Here is a 17,729-nt window from a genome sequence, read left to right as displayed (position 1 = left end):
GTGTGATTGATCTTGATTATTTGTTCTTTCTTTGTTATTTCTTTGTTATTTTTGGATCGATTTCTCCAACTCTTCGTAACTCTCAAATTTTTTTTAAGGGGTTAACCTTCTCTATTAGAAACTCAAATCCAACTTTTGTCAAACATTTTTGTTCCTCAAATAATCAACATAGAAATTATACTAATGATGCATGAATTTGTACCACTCGTTCTTGATATACCAGCAAGCCAATTGAAGAATCTACAGTATCTAATCCAAAGCACAATATAAATTGACAAAGTAATGGAGTTCGAGTTTTATGTAATTTTAGAGTGCTTTCTTACAAACAACTAAACGCCGACGTTGTAATTAACTTTTACCATCAACTTTAAAAAGTTCAACTTGAGAAGTCCAACTCTAAAGAGTAAACTCTATAAATCAAGAAAAAAAAACTCGTCCTACCCCTAGAAAGGGAATAAAAAATGTTAAAGTGACTTCCTACAACACTGTCAGTGCACTGACGTGGAAGTGTGCTAAGAACCATAGATACTTTTCCTTGAGATATGAGTGAATAGCATCTATTGTTCTAAACACACCTCCACATGAGCTCAGAATCGATCGTCAATGTCATGCACAGTCACTCTAGCATTGTTCATAATAAAAAAAAAGTTGGATTAAGGATGGATCAAATAAGTTAAACCAAAACCTTGATAGAATCACATAACCCATTTTAGTTGGGCCTAGGGTGTTTAGCCCACACCCAACTTGATTCCAACCTGAAATTAATCGAGAAATAGAATTTGAGCTCAGTTGTGATAATATGACGCCCCATTTGAAACCCTCCGTCACAAAATCGTAGATCATTTGCTTATGATACACAAGAAAATATTTATGATTAAGCATATCCCAAAGCAAATGATCTACTGTTAATTGATGGGGGTGTAGGGGGTGTGTGTCAGAAACCATTAGTCTTATATAATACCAATCATATCTAGCCCTAGATAGGGTTGGGCCAACAGAGTTTAACCACCTATTTGTTAGTCTCCCTTTTTTTTTTAATTTTTTTATTTTTTATGGGTTTCCACACAGGACTAAATGCATAAACACAATCATGGATCAGTGGGCCCAAGAAAATGGTCCACGTGGCTATATTTAAGGGTATGCGTGTAGCAAATTTTTGATGCGTACACAACACAGGTATGAAAAGAGCATATATTTATATACTAGATAAAAGTGGTCAATAGATGTCATTGTTATATAGGTGGGTGATTGGTAGACTTCAGTCATCTCATTAGGTGGAACCTTGAATTCTTTTTTGTCCTAATCTTCACCAAATTTATATTATAAAGTAAATAATCTTCCAAGAAAGTGAGGAGTCTTGTAGTTCTAAGAAACTAAGAAGTGTTCTTTGAATTGGTTTTTTTCTCTTTTTTATGCTATTTTTCAACAAGACTCGTCCCCATGGATTCTTTTTCTTGGAACTTAAGTTTTTTTTTTGAACAGTAATTGGTTCACCTTGGCTTTGTTTCTTTCCGAGATTTGACTTTTGGATTATTGGGTTTCCTTCAGATAAATTCACAATACAAGAGGTTTGGATTTCTAAGAGAAAAAAATTGTAGCTTTTTGAGAGAAAAAGAAGATTGTTCAGAGTTACTGAGGCTGTTGGATTGTTTCTGATTCATCTTATACTTGATTCTTTCCTCTCATTTTACTGCTAAGGTAATTTGAATTTTGGGTTTTTTTTCTTTTTTCTCTTTTGTGATTTGGGTTATTGGGTTTTTCTCCATCATTGTTGTGATTGTTTAATTCTTGAGATTCTCTTTAATTTGGGTAATTGGGTTTTGTCTTCTGCATGTTCACTCCCCACAAGTTGTTTCTCTAAATTGGGTTATTTTGTTTTACTCCATTCTGCTTTGATTGTTTAATTCTTGGGATTCTTTTTGATTTGGGTAATTGGGTTTTGCCTCCTTCATGTTCATACCCCACAAGTTGTTTATCTAAGTTCGGTTTTGTTTCTCAAAATTGGGTTATTGTGTTTTTCTCCATTCTGCTTTAATTGTTCAATTCTTGGGTTTCTCTTTGATTTGAGTAATTGGGTTTTGTTCTGTTCTGCTTAAGTGTTTGTATTTTGAGATTGTTTCTTTATTTTTAATCTCAAATAGCTTTAGAGAATGAAAGGAAAAGGAGGGGCAACAGGAAATTACTTCCTACTGAACACTGGGGCAAAGATTCCTGCCATAGGGTTAGGAACATGGCAGAGTGGTGGAGACCTTTGTGTTGAAGCTATTAAAACATCGTTGAAGGTCGGGTACCGGCACATAGATTGTGCCCATCTTTATGGAAATGAGATCGAAGTTGGCGAAGCACTATCTGAGGTTTTTGAGGATGGGTTAAAGAGGGAGGATGTTTTCTTGACCTCTAAACTATATTGTAATACAAATTCCCATAAGAGAATAGAGGATTCTGTGAAATTTTCTCTTAAGAACCTTGGAGTCTCATACTTGGATCTCTATTTGGTGCATTGGCCTGAAAATTCGGCTTTTAGTGATGCTACCGATCCTCCTTGGAAGACAGGTAGTGAGTATAGGCAGTTTTCAAACCGCTTGAAGCCGACATGGAAAGCCATGGAAGCTCTAGTGGAGATTGGTCTGGTTCGAGCCATTGGTGTTAGCAATTTTAGTGTTCGGCAGATCGAAGAATTGCTCCAATTTGCGAAAATCATACCAGCAGTCAATCAGGTTAGCCTTTACTTCTTTCCTCCATTTTTTAATTTTTTTATATGTTACATTTCTCATTAGAATTTAATTTACCAATAATAGTGATGCTGACTGCCTAGTTACCAGAATTGTTCCACCAAATAGCTTTGATGCTCTTACTACATTTAATGATAACATAGCTTTAGTTTGAATTATGGACTGACTCATAAAGATCCTAAAATCATAAAAGATTTTCTATCTTTGCTAGATTTTAAATCCCTACCAAATTAAGATAACGGATCTTGAATTTCACATGTGGATTGTGTAATCCTTCTAAGTATGAACCTTCTTGTTATTTCTCATGTCTTCTGTGGACAACAAAAAGAAGAAGAAGTAGTAGAGAGAACAAAAATACACACAACACAAGAAATTACATGGTTCAGCAGTGTGCCTACGTCCACGGATTAGATCAAGAACAATTACTATTTTCTTTCCTTGGTTTTACAGCCCTAGAGATCTCTATTTATAAACATAGAGTTGCTAAATGTGTCTATCTCCCCAAAATAGAAACCCTCAAAAATAGAAAAAAAAAATCCTTAAGAAAATATTATGTAATTGCCTTTTTAGTATCCCTAAAAAATTTGGTCATGAGGCTCCGCCCCTGAACCCCCACAACTCAGCATACTGCCAACATAATACAAGACATTTACACAACATCATCATCGTCGTCGTCTACACCTTATCCCAGTTACCAGGGTTGGCATTTATTGTGCCGTGTTGTAAATCGAGGCATTTTCAGCATCAGGTCCCTTATATTTTCTCAACCAATCCAACATGGGATAAACTCCACCGTTATCCTAATTAGGCAACAACAGGTTCAAACTTTCTAATTAGTTAGTGCATTGCCCCAAAAATTGCATCGATTGAAAGGTCACCTCAAGCAATAAAGTTGCCCGTGTTTAGACAACTAATACAAATAATGGGTTAGGGTTTATGCTCATTTAGGGGCAAGCCCATCATTTGGAGTGCTCATCGACCTTGCATAGAAATAATGAGATTATATTTGTTTAAGAATAATAATACTTATTTGGAGCTTTTGATTGATATATGATTGGCTTTTGTTAGGTAGAGTTGCATCCTTTTTGGAGGCAAGATGAACTTGTAAAGTTCTGTCAGTTGAAAGGTATTCATGTATCTGCTCACACTCCTTTGGGAGTACCGGAGTCTAGTCAAGGGCTCTCTGATAGTGGATCGGGTGGCGAAGATGAACCAGGAACTCCTCGTATGACATTCAGAAGGTCAAGATCAGTACATGGACCCATGTTGAAGTTGTCTGTCGTAGCAGAGATAGCAGAGCGACATAAAAAGACACCAGAGCAGGTATGGTTACTTGAATCATCATTTTTCTATTCAAGTCCTTTTTTCGGTTCTTTCTGATGCAGCTTTAAACTTTCTTGAACAGTTTGTTTCCTTTCTTCAAATTGCTTCTTTTTTATTTTTTATATGATAAAACTGATGTACATAACACAACACTAAAATCCAGATTTAAAGAATAGCTTGTTACAAAAGACATAATAAAACCTGACTTGGAGATGGTCATCTGAACCCCTCTCTTGATGGAAGTTCAAAATGTACCTGAGTTGCATCTACCCATTTAAGTTGAGTTGGTTTGGTTGCTCAAGAACAAATAATATTGAAGCAATAATATAAACTGTGTGAGGTGTGCCAAGTTGGGTGCGCATTAACCAGGACTGCATCTCATATAGTTGTTATCTGTCACACATTCCTCATCTAAAATACATGCAGATAAAGGTTTCCCAAAAAGAAACTAATGGAAATCTAAACTTTACTAATCTTGTTAAAATGACTAATACTCCTTCAACTATCTGTGGTTTATATGTGTGGTAAAGGCATATTTGAGGGCACTTGAATTAGTAGAACACATGGATTTGCATAGAATTAAATGGAGAAGCACCATTTGCTTAACCAACCTGGAGTTGTGGTTAAATGCTTTGATGATGATTTACTAAAAATAATAAACTAAGGTTTTATTAAAATAGTAAAATTGAGATTCTTGTAAATACTAAAAACATAAATTGCTATGATAATAAACATCCTTAGATTCTTACAATGTTGATGCAATCTGGTGTTCCTTGGGTGTGCCATAATATAGTACCCCACCTTGTGTTGTGGGGCTACATGTGAAAGAATTTGTTCTTGAATTTTGGAAGTTTTGAACAATGATTTAGTTGAATAAAATTCTAGAAGGAAGATGAGCGGAAAAGATAAAGAAAGAAGAGAAAACTAAATGAGAGAAAAAGTTTGAGTCTATTTTATGACCCTCATTTAAATATTTAAGTAGAACTTTTAAAAATAACAAGCACACCCTTATAACTCCCCAAATTACATAAAAGACCTTTCTGAGAAATAACTCAATGGTTTTCTTTGGACCAATCCTCGTTAGTATGCACTATAAGGAATTAAGGATATGGGTGCTTTTGCATCCCAAGAAACTTATTCCCTGAGCATTGAAGTTGTATTTTCTCAATTCTTCTTCTTGCTTCATTGTTTTTTGTCTCTTGTTGTTCTTGCATTACTCAAAGGAGAAATGTATGAAAATCTCTTGTTAGTTGCCTCATCTTTTGCAACTGGAGCATTGATAGGAGTCGTTGCAATGTTATATGCGAATGTTCAAGAAGATTTGATTCCTTCACCATTCTTCAGGGGTTTTAGGAGTAGAAGTTGAATCAACGTCTAAATACCACATGTCAAAACTATATATATAAATACTCCTTTTTTCAATAGTCATCATGAATAAATTTTGGCGTGCTTTACTATAAGAAAATTTGTCATCCATTCCTTTGGAAGCTTACATGAATGAGTCTGACAAGTCACAATCACAGACTACTGCATGATCTTTTGTCCATTACTAGACCAAAAATAGGTGTCGGCAATCCATTGGAATCATCGTGAACTGAACACATTTTGAATACTTTTCTTTTAAAGAAAATACAATGAAATCACTTTTCCACTATTCATGTTTTATCCCTAATTAACTTTTTTGTTGCATTTTGGATATGTTTGTGATTAGTTAGATCATTGCTAGTCTAACAAGTCATCTTGAAACATTACAAGTGTGCTAGATGATTCCTAGGCAATAGGGTATTTTGAGTTCCTTTAGGGTTTTAAAGCTAGGGTAAAAGAGGAATTTGGATATGGTTATGAAAGACAAGTCCAAGGACTTTTTCAGCAATGCAAGGCTTCATAAGAAAAGAGAAGCGGAGTTTATGCATGGGTGATCAACTATCGTGAAAAGTTTGCTAATTAGACAAAACAAATTTCTACTTAAAAAAAAGGAAGAGCTAGTTAAAATTGTTTGCTGGTGAATACCTAGAAGCAACCATTTTCTTTATCGTGATTATATTGCACTTAAGGTCCATAGCTCAGTTGGTTTGACACATTGCAAAACAACTTTGAGGTTGTGGGTTCAAGTCCAGCTTACCCATAAAAATAAAATAAACTAAGGGAAGGTTGATTTGGATGGTATGATTATATAATGAAAACTGATAAATGGCCCATTTAGAAGGAACATGAGACTGAAGTAATTCATCAGTCCTAAAGAACTAAATTTCCTTTTTAATGACACATTACAATGTACTTGTGAATGCTTAAAACACATCGGTTTCTCCTATTTAATGATACACTACAATGCAATCTGACATACCAAATAACCTATAATCATGCTTGTTTTGATAGATGGGAGTCATTGATTTCTTAATTTTGAGTTTTCTTGGTTGCTTGTGGGGGTTCCGAGTCTTAATATTTTTTGATATGGGGTCTTGTTCTTTCGATGTCTCTCTTTCCGTATAGTCTCCTAGGCATCCTCGAGAGTCCCATTATTATTTTTCTTTTATATTTCTCTTTAACAAAATTGTTTTATCTAGCAAAACCAAAAAAAAAAAAAAGGGAACATAAATTGTGGTAAAAGTCGGGCAATGCTCACATCCTAAGAACAAAAAACTTTGATTTTATCTCTTGCAGGTTATTCTGAGATGGGGACTGCAAAGAGGAACGAGTGTTCTGCCTTGCAGTCTGAATCCCGATCGGATCAATAAAAACATAGATATTTTCAATTGGTCTCTCTCGGATGTAGAATGGAACAGATTAAACAGGATCGAGCCGCAAGTATGTCTCTTTGGAAACGGGCTCGTCAATTCTTTTGATGGTAGCTTTGCATCTCGAAGTGATCCCCTTCAAGCCGTGCACGAGACGGAAGATGACATTGACTACAATGCTTGATGGTTTGTTACTTATTGTGCAATTTTAAGACTATGATTTGTTCATGATTCGCATTATACAATGTGCATTATTTTGCAACATTTTCCTTATATTGTTTATATTTTCTATTGTTTATGTCTGACTATCATTTTAATGGAGTGGGAGATATGAAAAGATTTCATTGGACCACACCCTGATGTTTTATATGGTACTTACTGTACAAGGATAACTTTTGGATCGTAACTTCATTTTTTGTACCAAATTTTTTCTTTTTAGATGAGATTTTATTTGTAATATTGTGTTTTAAATCTCGTCCGAGACTGAGAGGACTTGTCCAAATAATCTCAGTATCATCCACCAATGAGACGAGTTGACAAGTCATCTCAAAGACATGATTTGTTCTAATTCGAAGGCAGTTTTTTTAATTTCGTACTCGATATCATTCATGGAGGAGATGAGACGTCAAAATGAGTTTTAAAACCATGATTTGACCGTTGATTTATGTTGGTAAAAACATTTATATACAATAGTATAAATGAACTTCATATATTTAAACAAAATATAATATAATTTCTCAAATTTTATTTGACCTGTTCTATCAATAACAGTTGATCTAGGACGAATTTGAAAAGTTATCAAATCGGATCCTTGTTGAGTCATGTTTGTATTCGAACCCAAGCCCTTGATCCAGATCCGAAGTTATTGGAACAGTCAGATTTTGGGTCTGATCTTATCCATTGACAGCCACCCTTGGGTTTCATTTTATTTTAATAATATTTGACTTATAAAGAAAGGATATCAATTTTTTTTTATTTTTTTTATTTTTTTAAATCAGTAGCACATATATTTCATTTCCCCCCTCATATTTTGATTTTTGTTATACATATTAAGTAGGGTTATCAATGGATCGGGTCAGACCCAAAATTTGATCCATTTCGATCTGATAACTACAAGGTTTGGATCGATGTTTTGGATTCCAATAATCATCTGATACGATAAGGTTTCAAACCGATATCTTATTGGATCGGATCTAGATCAACCATGTCCTAACCCAATAAGTTCCTGATCTCATAAAATGTTAGAAAGTATATAAATTACATTATATATTTGTTGAGATGAATGGATTTTATTTAGATTTTGTATTTATAATTGGGTCTGGCCTGATTCGGACCTGATCTGATTGTTAATGGATTGGATTTGGATCTTGATATTGAGTTTTGATAAAATCCGATCTGATACGATCCTTATTGGATTGCTACCAAATGAACCCTGATCTAATCCGGTCCAATCCATTTACAACCCTAATATTAAGGTTGCGTTTGGTTGATGTCCTCCATCACAACAATGACTTCACTGTCCATCCATTTTACAAGATCCATTGGCATTCAATGGTGTTGTAGAAAACATTGAAAAATGGACAACATTGGTGGTAAAAAAGAAATTGTAACTAATAGTTGCCCCCCGATCCTGACCTTATATATGGGGAATGCTAATGTCCAATACTTCATGAAGACGTTAATATTACTTTTTTTTTTTTTTTTTTCTAATAATACCCTTTCTCATTTTATCTTTTAGTGAAAAAGACAAGGGTGTATTGATTTTTTACACAATAGATGCTATAAGCATTTAAATATTTTGAATTAAATATCTTTTTTTTGATAAATACTTTGAAAATCAATACCAACATAATAAATGCATTTATTGATGACATAATGAATGTATTTATTGTGTAAGAAACTAATATACCCTTATCTTTTTTATTAAAAGACAAAATGATGAGGGGTATTATTAGGAGAAAAAAAAGTATTGGATAATACTAAGGTTCCCATGAGATCTTGATCATTAGCATTCCTCTCTCTCTCTCTCTCTCTCTCTCTCTCTCTCTCTCTTATATTATTTACATGGATCACCTAACTATATAGACAATATTCGAGTGGCACCCAAAATCATGATCAAGTGCCACTTAGACATAGAACACAAAATTATAAGACCTCTAAAGAAATTAATTAAAGATATTTTTTCACCATTGATCAAGGCATTTTAAAATTTAGAATTCCATGGTCGTTCATTTTCAAAGTCTTTCATTAGACAAAAAAAAATTTCTTCTTAAAACTTAATCTAAACTGTGGCATGAATCTTAGGGGGTTGAGGTGTCATTTGGGCCAATGCGACAATTCAAGAGATCCAATTGAGGATCTTGGTCAAGGCTTCAGATGGAACTTCGCTTCATGTAACCTTTTCCCCTCTATATACCAAATTTTATCAGATTGAATTATTTTCTATGGGGAAATATTGAATTTTCGAATTGGTTGGATATTCAGATTGGACCCGGATCATTGTATTATATTGAATTGGTTCCAAATTTTTTAAAAATAAGTTACTTATGATCGGATCTAGATAATTTTTTTATTATTAGATTGATGCCAATTTAGTACCAATTCGACTCCAAACCAGATCCATTGACAACCCTAAAATGTCCAACCTAACTAGGGGCGTCAATGGGTCGATTCCTAAAGAACTTAGAATCATAACCATTATATTTATTTCGATTCTTGTTCTTGTCAATTTAGAATCCGATTCCAAAATAAATGAAAGGTCCTGCCAAAACACATGAGTATCCAACGTTCCGATCCCTTAAGTATAGAATGAGAAAAAAAGTATTTCAAATCATTAGCATTCCTTTATATGTATATTATTTACATGGACCCAAGGACCACCTATCTATATAGACAACATTCGAGTGGCACCCAAAAACATGATCAAGTGCCACTTAGACATAGAGCACAAAATTATAAGACCACTAAAGAAATTAGTTAAAGATATTTTTTCACCATTGATCGACGCATTTTAAACTTTAGAATTCAATTTTTAAAGCCTTTCATTAGGCAATTTTTTTCTTCTTCTAAAATTCTAATCTAAACTGTGGCATGAGCCTTAGGGGGCTGAGGTGTCATTTGGGCCAATGCAGCAATTCAGCGATCCAATTGAGGATCTTGGTCAAGGCTTTAGATGGACCTTCTCTTCATGTAACCTTTTCCCTTTATATACCAAATTTTATCGGATTGAGTTAGGTTCGATGGGGAAATATTGAATTTTCTAACTGGTTGGATATTTAGATTGAACTCGGATCATGGTATTATATATATTGAATTGGTTCTAAATTTTCTAAAAATAAGTTACTTATGATTGGATCTAGATAAAATCTTTTTTATTATTATTAGATCGACGTTAATTTAGTACCACAATTTGACTCCAAACCAGATCCATTGACAATCCTAAATGTCCAATCTAACTAAAGGTGTCAATGGGTCGGCTCTCAAGGAACTTAGAACCATAAGTATTATATTTATTTCGATTCTTGTTCTTGTTGGTTTCGAGTCCAATTCCAAAATAAATGAAAGATCCCGCCAAAACACATGACTACCCAACGTTCTAGTTCTCAAGAATAGAATGAGAAAAAAAGTATTTCGAATCATTATAAAACTTTTTTTCCTTTAAAAAAATTAACGTATTATCTACAAAATTATTAAATTAGATATAATTTGTTATACTTATAATACAAGTTGTTGATTTTTTTCAAAAATAAAATTTTAATTTATTTGAAAAGAATAAATTTTTAGAAGAGATAACTCATTTTAAGCTTCAATCGATAATTTATAAGAAAAATTGAATCATTTTATATAACATGCATTAACTTTAAAATAAAATAATATCTTAAATCATCTATAATATATAAAGAAATGATAAAATAAATCAATTTCGGGTACCCATGAATACCTATTGGATAGAACCTAACCGTTGTAGCTCCTATTGATTTGATTCCATTTTAGAACCAGTTATCATCGGTTCCAACAAAAAGGAAACTGGAATCGGATTTTTTTTGTTTTTGATTACGATTCCAATTCGATTTCGGTTAAATGGGTACCCATTGACACCCCTAAACCTAACTAATCCTTGGGAATTAAGTAATTTTAAGTCCACAAAAGGGGTAAAAGTTCACCACCCCCATATCATGAATCCTAATCAAACTCCACAAAGAAAATCTACATCATGATGTAATTGAACCCATGACCACCCACTTGGGTCGGGTGGATACCAACTAACTTGTTTGAATGAAATTGGTGTAGAGACTTTACATCATTTGTCGTCATACAGTTTCATGTCCACTTCGCTTTCAAACCAAGATTGGTCATCCATCTAGAACATTGGTCCATTGGGTTACTGGTTCAACCGGTCAGTCAAAACCACATGACAGGTTCGATTTTCGTAGTCGACCTATAGTCCATTTTAGTTGCCCGTACACTGGTTCACCTGTTCAACCGTTCATACCCGGTCAGCGTTTGAAAACGATTTCCACTCACGTCGACCTATTTACGCGTTGTTTGGTATTCTAATAAATCTATTTGAATCAATAGTTTGATACAAATGTCACCAAAGATGCCAACATAGCTTACTTTTCCTGGGCCCACTCCTCCAAAACTTGATTTGATTGGTGACCTTCAATTGTAATTACCTTACCCATGTGGGCCATCCATGGGATCCGTTAAAAAAAAAGAAAAGAAAAAAAAAATTCTAAAGTGACATTCTACGATATTGAACTGATGTTGTGGTGTACTCAGAAGTCAGAATCATAGATGCTTTTCCTCGAGAAACGAGTGAAAAAATCTATGGTTCTATAAACACTTTCACGTCAGCGTAGTGTCAAAACGCATTATTCTATGTAGTTACTCTAGCATTGTTCAGATAAATAAAAAAGTGTGCGACGCCGCATTTTAGGGTAGGGTAGGATAACGCGAATTTTGCTGCAAATTTAGACATGCCCCTCCGAATTTTTGGTGAATATTTTAGAGACCCTTATTTATTTTTAAACTTATGACATACCCTTTGACTGTGGTATCGTATAGATATCAATAAAATGACCGAAATAACCTTGTCTCATCCTTTCGAGAAGCTGCTTGATTTTTCCTTGAAATCCACCATATTCAACCTCTTTAATCTTTGAAGTAATTAAACACTTTGATTTGTTTGACAACTCTTGATTTTTTTTTTCCCCAAAAAATCTTGGCTTTTTCTATGGAAAATCCATTTTCTTGACCGCATTTTCTTCTCATTGACTTATAAGGAAAAGTAATAGAGAAAATAAAGTAATTAATCAAATCTTGGAAAGAATAAGCGGCGATCTTGTCACCAAAACAAAAGTTTGCAAACAATGGATTCAGGTGTGGGGCTAATCAAGGGTTGTTGGCAATAAAATGAAGGCATTAATTTCTCACATTAGACTGCGATCAAGAAATATGTCATCAATTTGAAAAATGCACGGATTTCTCAAAGCAGAAGAAGAAGCATTGCATGTATCAATGCTACTAAGGAGACTTTGAGAGAGAGAGAGAGAGAAAGATGATATTGGCACCCCCAACTTTTACTTATTACACTACAATTTCCTAAGAAGAAATACTAATGTCTAAGATTTCACGAGGTTAGTATTGTCCAATAATTTTATATATATATATATATATATTTAATAATACTTCTTTTTTGTTTTGTCTTTTAGTGAAAAGTATGAGGGTATATAGGTTTTTAACACAATAAATATTTATTTACATAATAAATGTTATGAGCATTTAAGTATTTTGAATTATATATATATATATTAATAAATACCTTGGCAATCAATGTTAACATAATACATGCATTTATTAATGTCATAATAAATATATTTATTGAGTAAAAGATTAACATGCTCTTACCTTTTTACTAAAAGACAACGATGAGGGGTATTTTTGAGAAAAAAAAGAGTATTGGACAATACTAATATTCTCATGAGATCTTAGATGTTAGCACTCCCTTTTTCTAAAATATTTATCACCCAAAATTAAAGATTAAAATACAACATTCAAATACATTACCTCAACATTCAAATCAACTTATTCTAAGCCATTGACTTTTTTTCTTGATTCGGGTGAAGTTGGTGTGCCAATAGAAGCTCTAAAAAAAAAGGCACAACTGCGGAACGACAATAAACAACATGAGATATCCTCATTCCCCTACCAAAGAAGCTTGAAATAGATGCAATATGTACCATGGTTTTAAAACTCGTTTTGACATCTTGTCTCGTCTATGAACGAGACCGAGTCATCTCGGTCAAATTTTCTAATACGTTTCAGACATCTTGTTTAACAATGAGAAAAATGAATATGGGTTTTAAATCTCGTCCAATACATAGACTTGTCCCTCCGTCTCATCACTGGGCGATACCTAGATGACTTAGGCAATACATCTCGATCTTGGACGAGTCTTGAAACCATGATATATGTACTAATGGGAATAACTAAAGTGCCCTCTTTAAGTTGATTACAAGCCTTAAAATGCTGAAAAGGCAGTCGAGTTGGAAAAAGGTATTTGAACATCAAACAGGAGATAAAACCAAAAAAGGCAATAAAATAAAAGAACACTCATAACACAACAAGATTTCCGTGGTTCGACAGAATGCTTTAGTTCATGATGATGAGATGATAACAAAAGAAAATATAGAGTGGGTTTTCTCCCCGCACCATGTCTCAGACCTCCCAATCCCTGAAACCCACAGTTCCCTATTCGACTTCACTCACCACATAACTCTCACATACACTTGAAACCCCAAAATAGTATAACTGTCCCTGGTTTCGACTTGAAATTTGAGTATAAATACAGAATATAAAGTTATATAAACCAGCTTGAACAAGGTTAGATGGCAACAAGAGCAAGTGAAAGTTATAACCCATTGACGCGAAATTATGATCTAAAGTGCAATTAAAAGAAGTTATATAATTTTGTTTCAAGTATCCGACATTGTAACATTACGAAAGTTTTCTTTTTCTTTGTTTTAGATACCTAAACATACAAAGTTTTCAGAAAGCTTATATTACAAAATATTGACATGCACCATCATTTTCTCTTCAAAGGAAGTAAAGAAAACTGATTTGAATGTAAAAAGTAAAAGACTTACAAACCTTGAAATACGTATTTTTATTGCTATGGTTAGATCCCTCTCGCCTCTATCAGAAGATGAAACTCTTGACATTTTGAAAGTGAACATAGATATTTACAGCTGATCTCCATTGGATACGGGAACTTGATGTATAAAGATAGATATGTACTAGCCATAAAGATCGATGTTGTCGAGACATGCGACAATCTGTTGTGTGGACGGTCTCACTTTAGGGCACTCGCTCAAGCAAAGGCAAGCAAGTTCGAGAACCCGTAACATTTCCTTATCGTTCTGTTTGTCGTAGATGAACGGATCAAACACCTCAGCTTCTCTCTCCTCTTTCTTCATCTGACGCACCCACGATATCAAATCCCGACACCCTTTTGGCTTGCACATATCCATAGGCCTCTTCCCTGTGAGGAGCTCCAATAGAACGACCCCAAAACTATACACATCGCCTTTAAAAGATGCAACCGAGGCTTGCCCATATTCGGGAGGAATGTAACCCAAAGTTCCAACTAAGTCCGTGGTCACATGTGTGTCGTAAGGGAGTATAAGCCTAGCAAGCCCGAAATCAGCCAAATGGGCTTCAAAGTTCTCATCAAGGAGGATATTACTTGACTTGACATCACGGTGTAGGATATGAGGCTCGCATGATTGGTGCAAGTAAGCTAATCCCCTCGCCGCACCTTGAGCTATCCGAAGCCTCGTTTCCCAATCTAGTGAGGATGCACCATCAAACTTCTCGTGTAACCAATAGTCCAAGCTCCCATTCTCCATGAACGAGTAAATTAAGAGTCTGTCTTTCTTGCACCAACAATACCCTTGAAGGAGAACAAGGTTCTCATGTTGAGCTCTTGATAGGGCTTCGACTTCAGCTTGGAATTCTCTATCTATCTGTCCACAATCACCCGAGAGCCGTTTGATCGCGACTTTCCTCCCATCTGGAAGAGTTGCTTTATAGACTAGACCAAAGCCTCCACACCCAATGATATTTGCTTGATCGAAGTTGTTGGTGGATTTCAAGAGATCGTCGATAGAGAGCTCTTTACTAAACTCCCGGTTTTGGAACAAAACCACCAATTTCGACCCGGGCACTTCAAAATCGGTTGCATCAATGTCCCTCTGTTCGGTATCATCTTCCTTCCGACTATGGGTCCGCGTCACAATCAAGAATATGAGTGCGAGAAGAAAAATCATCCCCGATCCAATTCCGACAGCCATTCCAATAATAATCCCATTTTTTTTCTGTCCTCTCTTAGTAGGTGACACTGGAGAAATATCAGGGTGAGGACAAGGGTCCGAGTGCTCTCCACAAAGACCTTTGTTTCCCTCAAAACTTGAAGTTGGAAACGTCATAAACTGACCTGCTGTAGGGATCCTTCCAACCAATTGATTGTACGCAACATTGAACTTCGATAGAAAGCTGAGCCGGGTTAGTGAAGAGGGTATAACTCCGGATAGATTATTATGGGACAAATCCAATTTCTCTAACATTGTCATACCAGACAATTCATCGGGAATGGATCCCGAGAGATGATTCCACTTCAGATCAAACACGTGAAGCTTCTTGAAGTTCCCGAATTCTGGCCAAATTGGTCCTGTAAGATTGTTGGAACACAGAACCAAAGACGGTGGGAAACTCCAAATCTGATTATACTGCAAACCCCTCGCACTAACGTTCCATCTCATGAAAAATGGGAAGTCAGGGGAGGGATCTTTGAATGAGATATTGCGGGATATGAGGCTCGGTAGCTTTGTTAAGTCATTTGGGATCTCCCCTGAAAGAGAATTATTCGACAAGTCCAAGTAAAAGAGAGATTCGAATGTGCCAATCCAATTCGGAATGGTTCCACCCAATTGGTTCCACGATAAATCCAACAATTGCAACTTGGTGCATCGGCTCAACCATTGTGGGATTAAACCTGTAAGACTGCAACTTGCAATTACGAGAGCCTCGAGATTCTCAAATTGTGCGTCTTTGGGCATTTCTTCGCCATGGAAGTTCAATGTGAGAACGAGAGTTGTTAGCTTCGTACATTGTTGTAGAACCCTGAGAGCACCCGAAATATTGTGGAGGCTTGTATTAGAGAGTGAGAGGTAAGAAAGGGATCTAAGATTCTTGAAGCTTTCGGGTACTTGGCCGGTGAGGTTATTTTTGGCAAGATTCACGGCTTTCAATCCTACACAAAAAGAGAGACTATTGGGAAGAGCCCCTTGGAACTGATTCGTTCCAAGATCGAGCGAGGTTAAATTAACCATGGAAGTACAATTAAGATTGATAGAACCACTAAGTGAATTGTTCCTCAAAGATAGAAACTGAATGGTAGGGGAATTCGACAATGAGGTGGGTATAAGGCCAGTGAAATTATTCGAATGGGCCGAAAAACGTTCTAGCTTTCCAAAATTACCAAAAACATCAGGAACAGAACCAAAAAATCCATTAAGGAAGATATCCAATTGAACAAGGTTAGAGAGATTACCGATTCGGTTACTCAATCGCCCTGAAAGCCAATTATCCTGAAGATGCAATTCATACAACTCTCGTAACGAGAATAAATCTTCGGGCAAATTTCCAGAGAGATGATTCGAAGCGAGGGAAAGATATCGTAACGAAGTACAATTTCCGAAACCTGTTGGAAAATCTCCAGAAAGGTAATTTGTAGAAAGATTGAGAACTTTAATTTGAGTCGAATTTATACAGATATTAGCATCAATGGTACCCAATAACAAATTTTCGGAAAGATCGAGAAAATGAATGGAGGGTAGATCAGTTTTGGATGGGATCGAGCTCTCAAATTCGTTGTAACTCAAATCAAGAATCTCCAATTTTTGCAAATGGAAGAGTTTTGATGGAAGGGAACCTTTGAGGAAATTTCGAGAGAGATTGAGGGTTTTTAGTTGATCCAAATCATTCAATGAATCAGAGATAGTACCTCTTAATCTTTTTCCACCAAGTTCTAACCTAATAACCCTTGAAGATTGGCAGAAAACCCCAGTCAAATTACAACAATTTGAAGAATTTGTGATAATTCCCCAACCTTCAATCCCTGTTTCCAAACCATTCCTGAAAGCTTGTAACCCATTCAGGTCTTTTGGATTACAATTCTGAGAATTCAAGACCAAAGCTTGGAGATAGAAACCCAAAAGAATGAACAAAACCCACATTTTTTTAATACCCATATCTCCAAATACAACCAGAAAGGTAGAGAAACCCCACACTACTTCACCAAAACAAGAAAAAAAAAGTTTCTTTTTTTCAGGAAGAAAATCTAATTTCTGCAAAACCCATTCGAATTCTGAAGATTTCTTGTCTGGGTTCTACCATGTTGTTGTTGTTCAAGATCAGAAGGACAAACAAACTTAACAAAAAGTATAATAAAGTAAAACTGAACCAGAAAGAGATGGGTTTCCTTCACAGAGAAGAAGAAGAACTAAAGGAAGAGAAGACAAACCAGTCAGAGAGAGAGAGAGAGAGATTGGCTTTTGACTTTCTACCTCTTTGGGGGTCTCAATGTAGAAGCCTCCTTTTGTGTTTATGAGAGAGACGAAAGAGAGAGACGTTAGTAGAGAGAGTCACTGACTGAGATAACGGTAACGGGAACGGGAAAAGCGTTTTTGGTGAGTGGTGACCGGAAATAGCCGGTAAACAGAAGTCAATAATTCAACACGTGCACTGAGTCATCAAATCTACGCCGGGCCGCCTAAGACAGTCATTAGTCACGTATGGCTCATGTGAGTAAAAATAAAGTATTAACGAAAAACAAAATTTTTATTTCACCCCCTACTTAATTGGCTAAAATAATTAA

General features: G+C 35.3%; 2 protein-coding genes across 2 annotated transcripts; one reads left to right on the top strand and one right to left on the bottom strand.

The window, feature by feature from the left end:
- The first annotated feature begins 1,290 nt into the window (after positions 1 to 1,290).
- Positions 1,291 to 7,142, top strand: LOC147397921 (NADPH-dependent aldo-keto reductase, chloroplastic-like). The gene is made up of 4 exons (XM_086447004.1): positions 1,291 to 1,698; positions 2,142 to 2,717; positions 3,801 to 4,055; positions 6,717 to 7,142. Exons 2-4 carry the CDS (start codon positions 2,151 to 2,153, stop codon positions 6,972 to 6,974), a joined length of 1,080 nt encoding a protein of 359 aa, XP_086303130.1. The 5' UTR covers positions 1,291 to 1,698; positions 2,142 to 2,150; the 3' UTR covers positions 6,975 to 7,142.
- Positions 7,143 to 13,724: 6,582 nt separating this feature from the next.
- Positions 13,725 to 17,466, bottom strand: PSKR1 (phytosulfokin receptor 1). Its single transcript, XM_086447003.1, has one exon. The coding sequence runs from the start codon at positions 17,101 to 17,103 to the stop codon at positions 14,089 to 14,091; it is 3,015 nt and encodes a 1,004-aa protein (XP_086303129.1). The 5' UTR covers positions 17,104 to 17,466; the 3' UTR covers positions 13,725 to 14,088.
- Between the last annotated feature and the right edge of the window lie 263 nt (positions 17,467 to 17,729).

This window comes from Akebia trifoliata, chromosome 7, assembly GCF_017979445.1.
Source record: "Akebia trifoliata isolate Shusen 1 chromosome 7, ASM1797944v1, whole genome shotgun sequence".
NCBI classification, from domain to species: Eukaryota; Viridiplantae; Streptophyta; class Magnoliopsida; order Ranunculales; family Lardizabalaceae; genus Akebia; species Akebia trifoliata.
The sequence above is the reverse complement of the archived record's forward strand: the minus strand, read 5'-3'. Positions and strand labels throughout refer to the sequence as shown.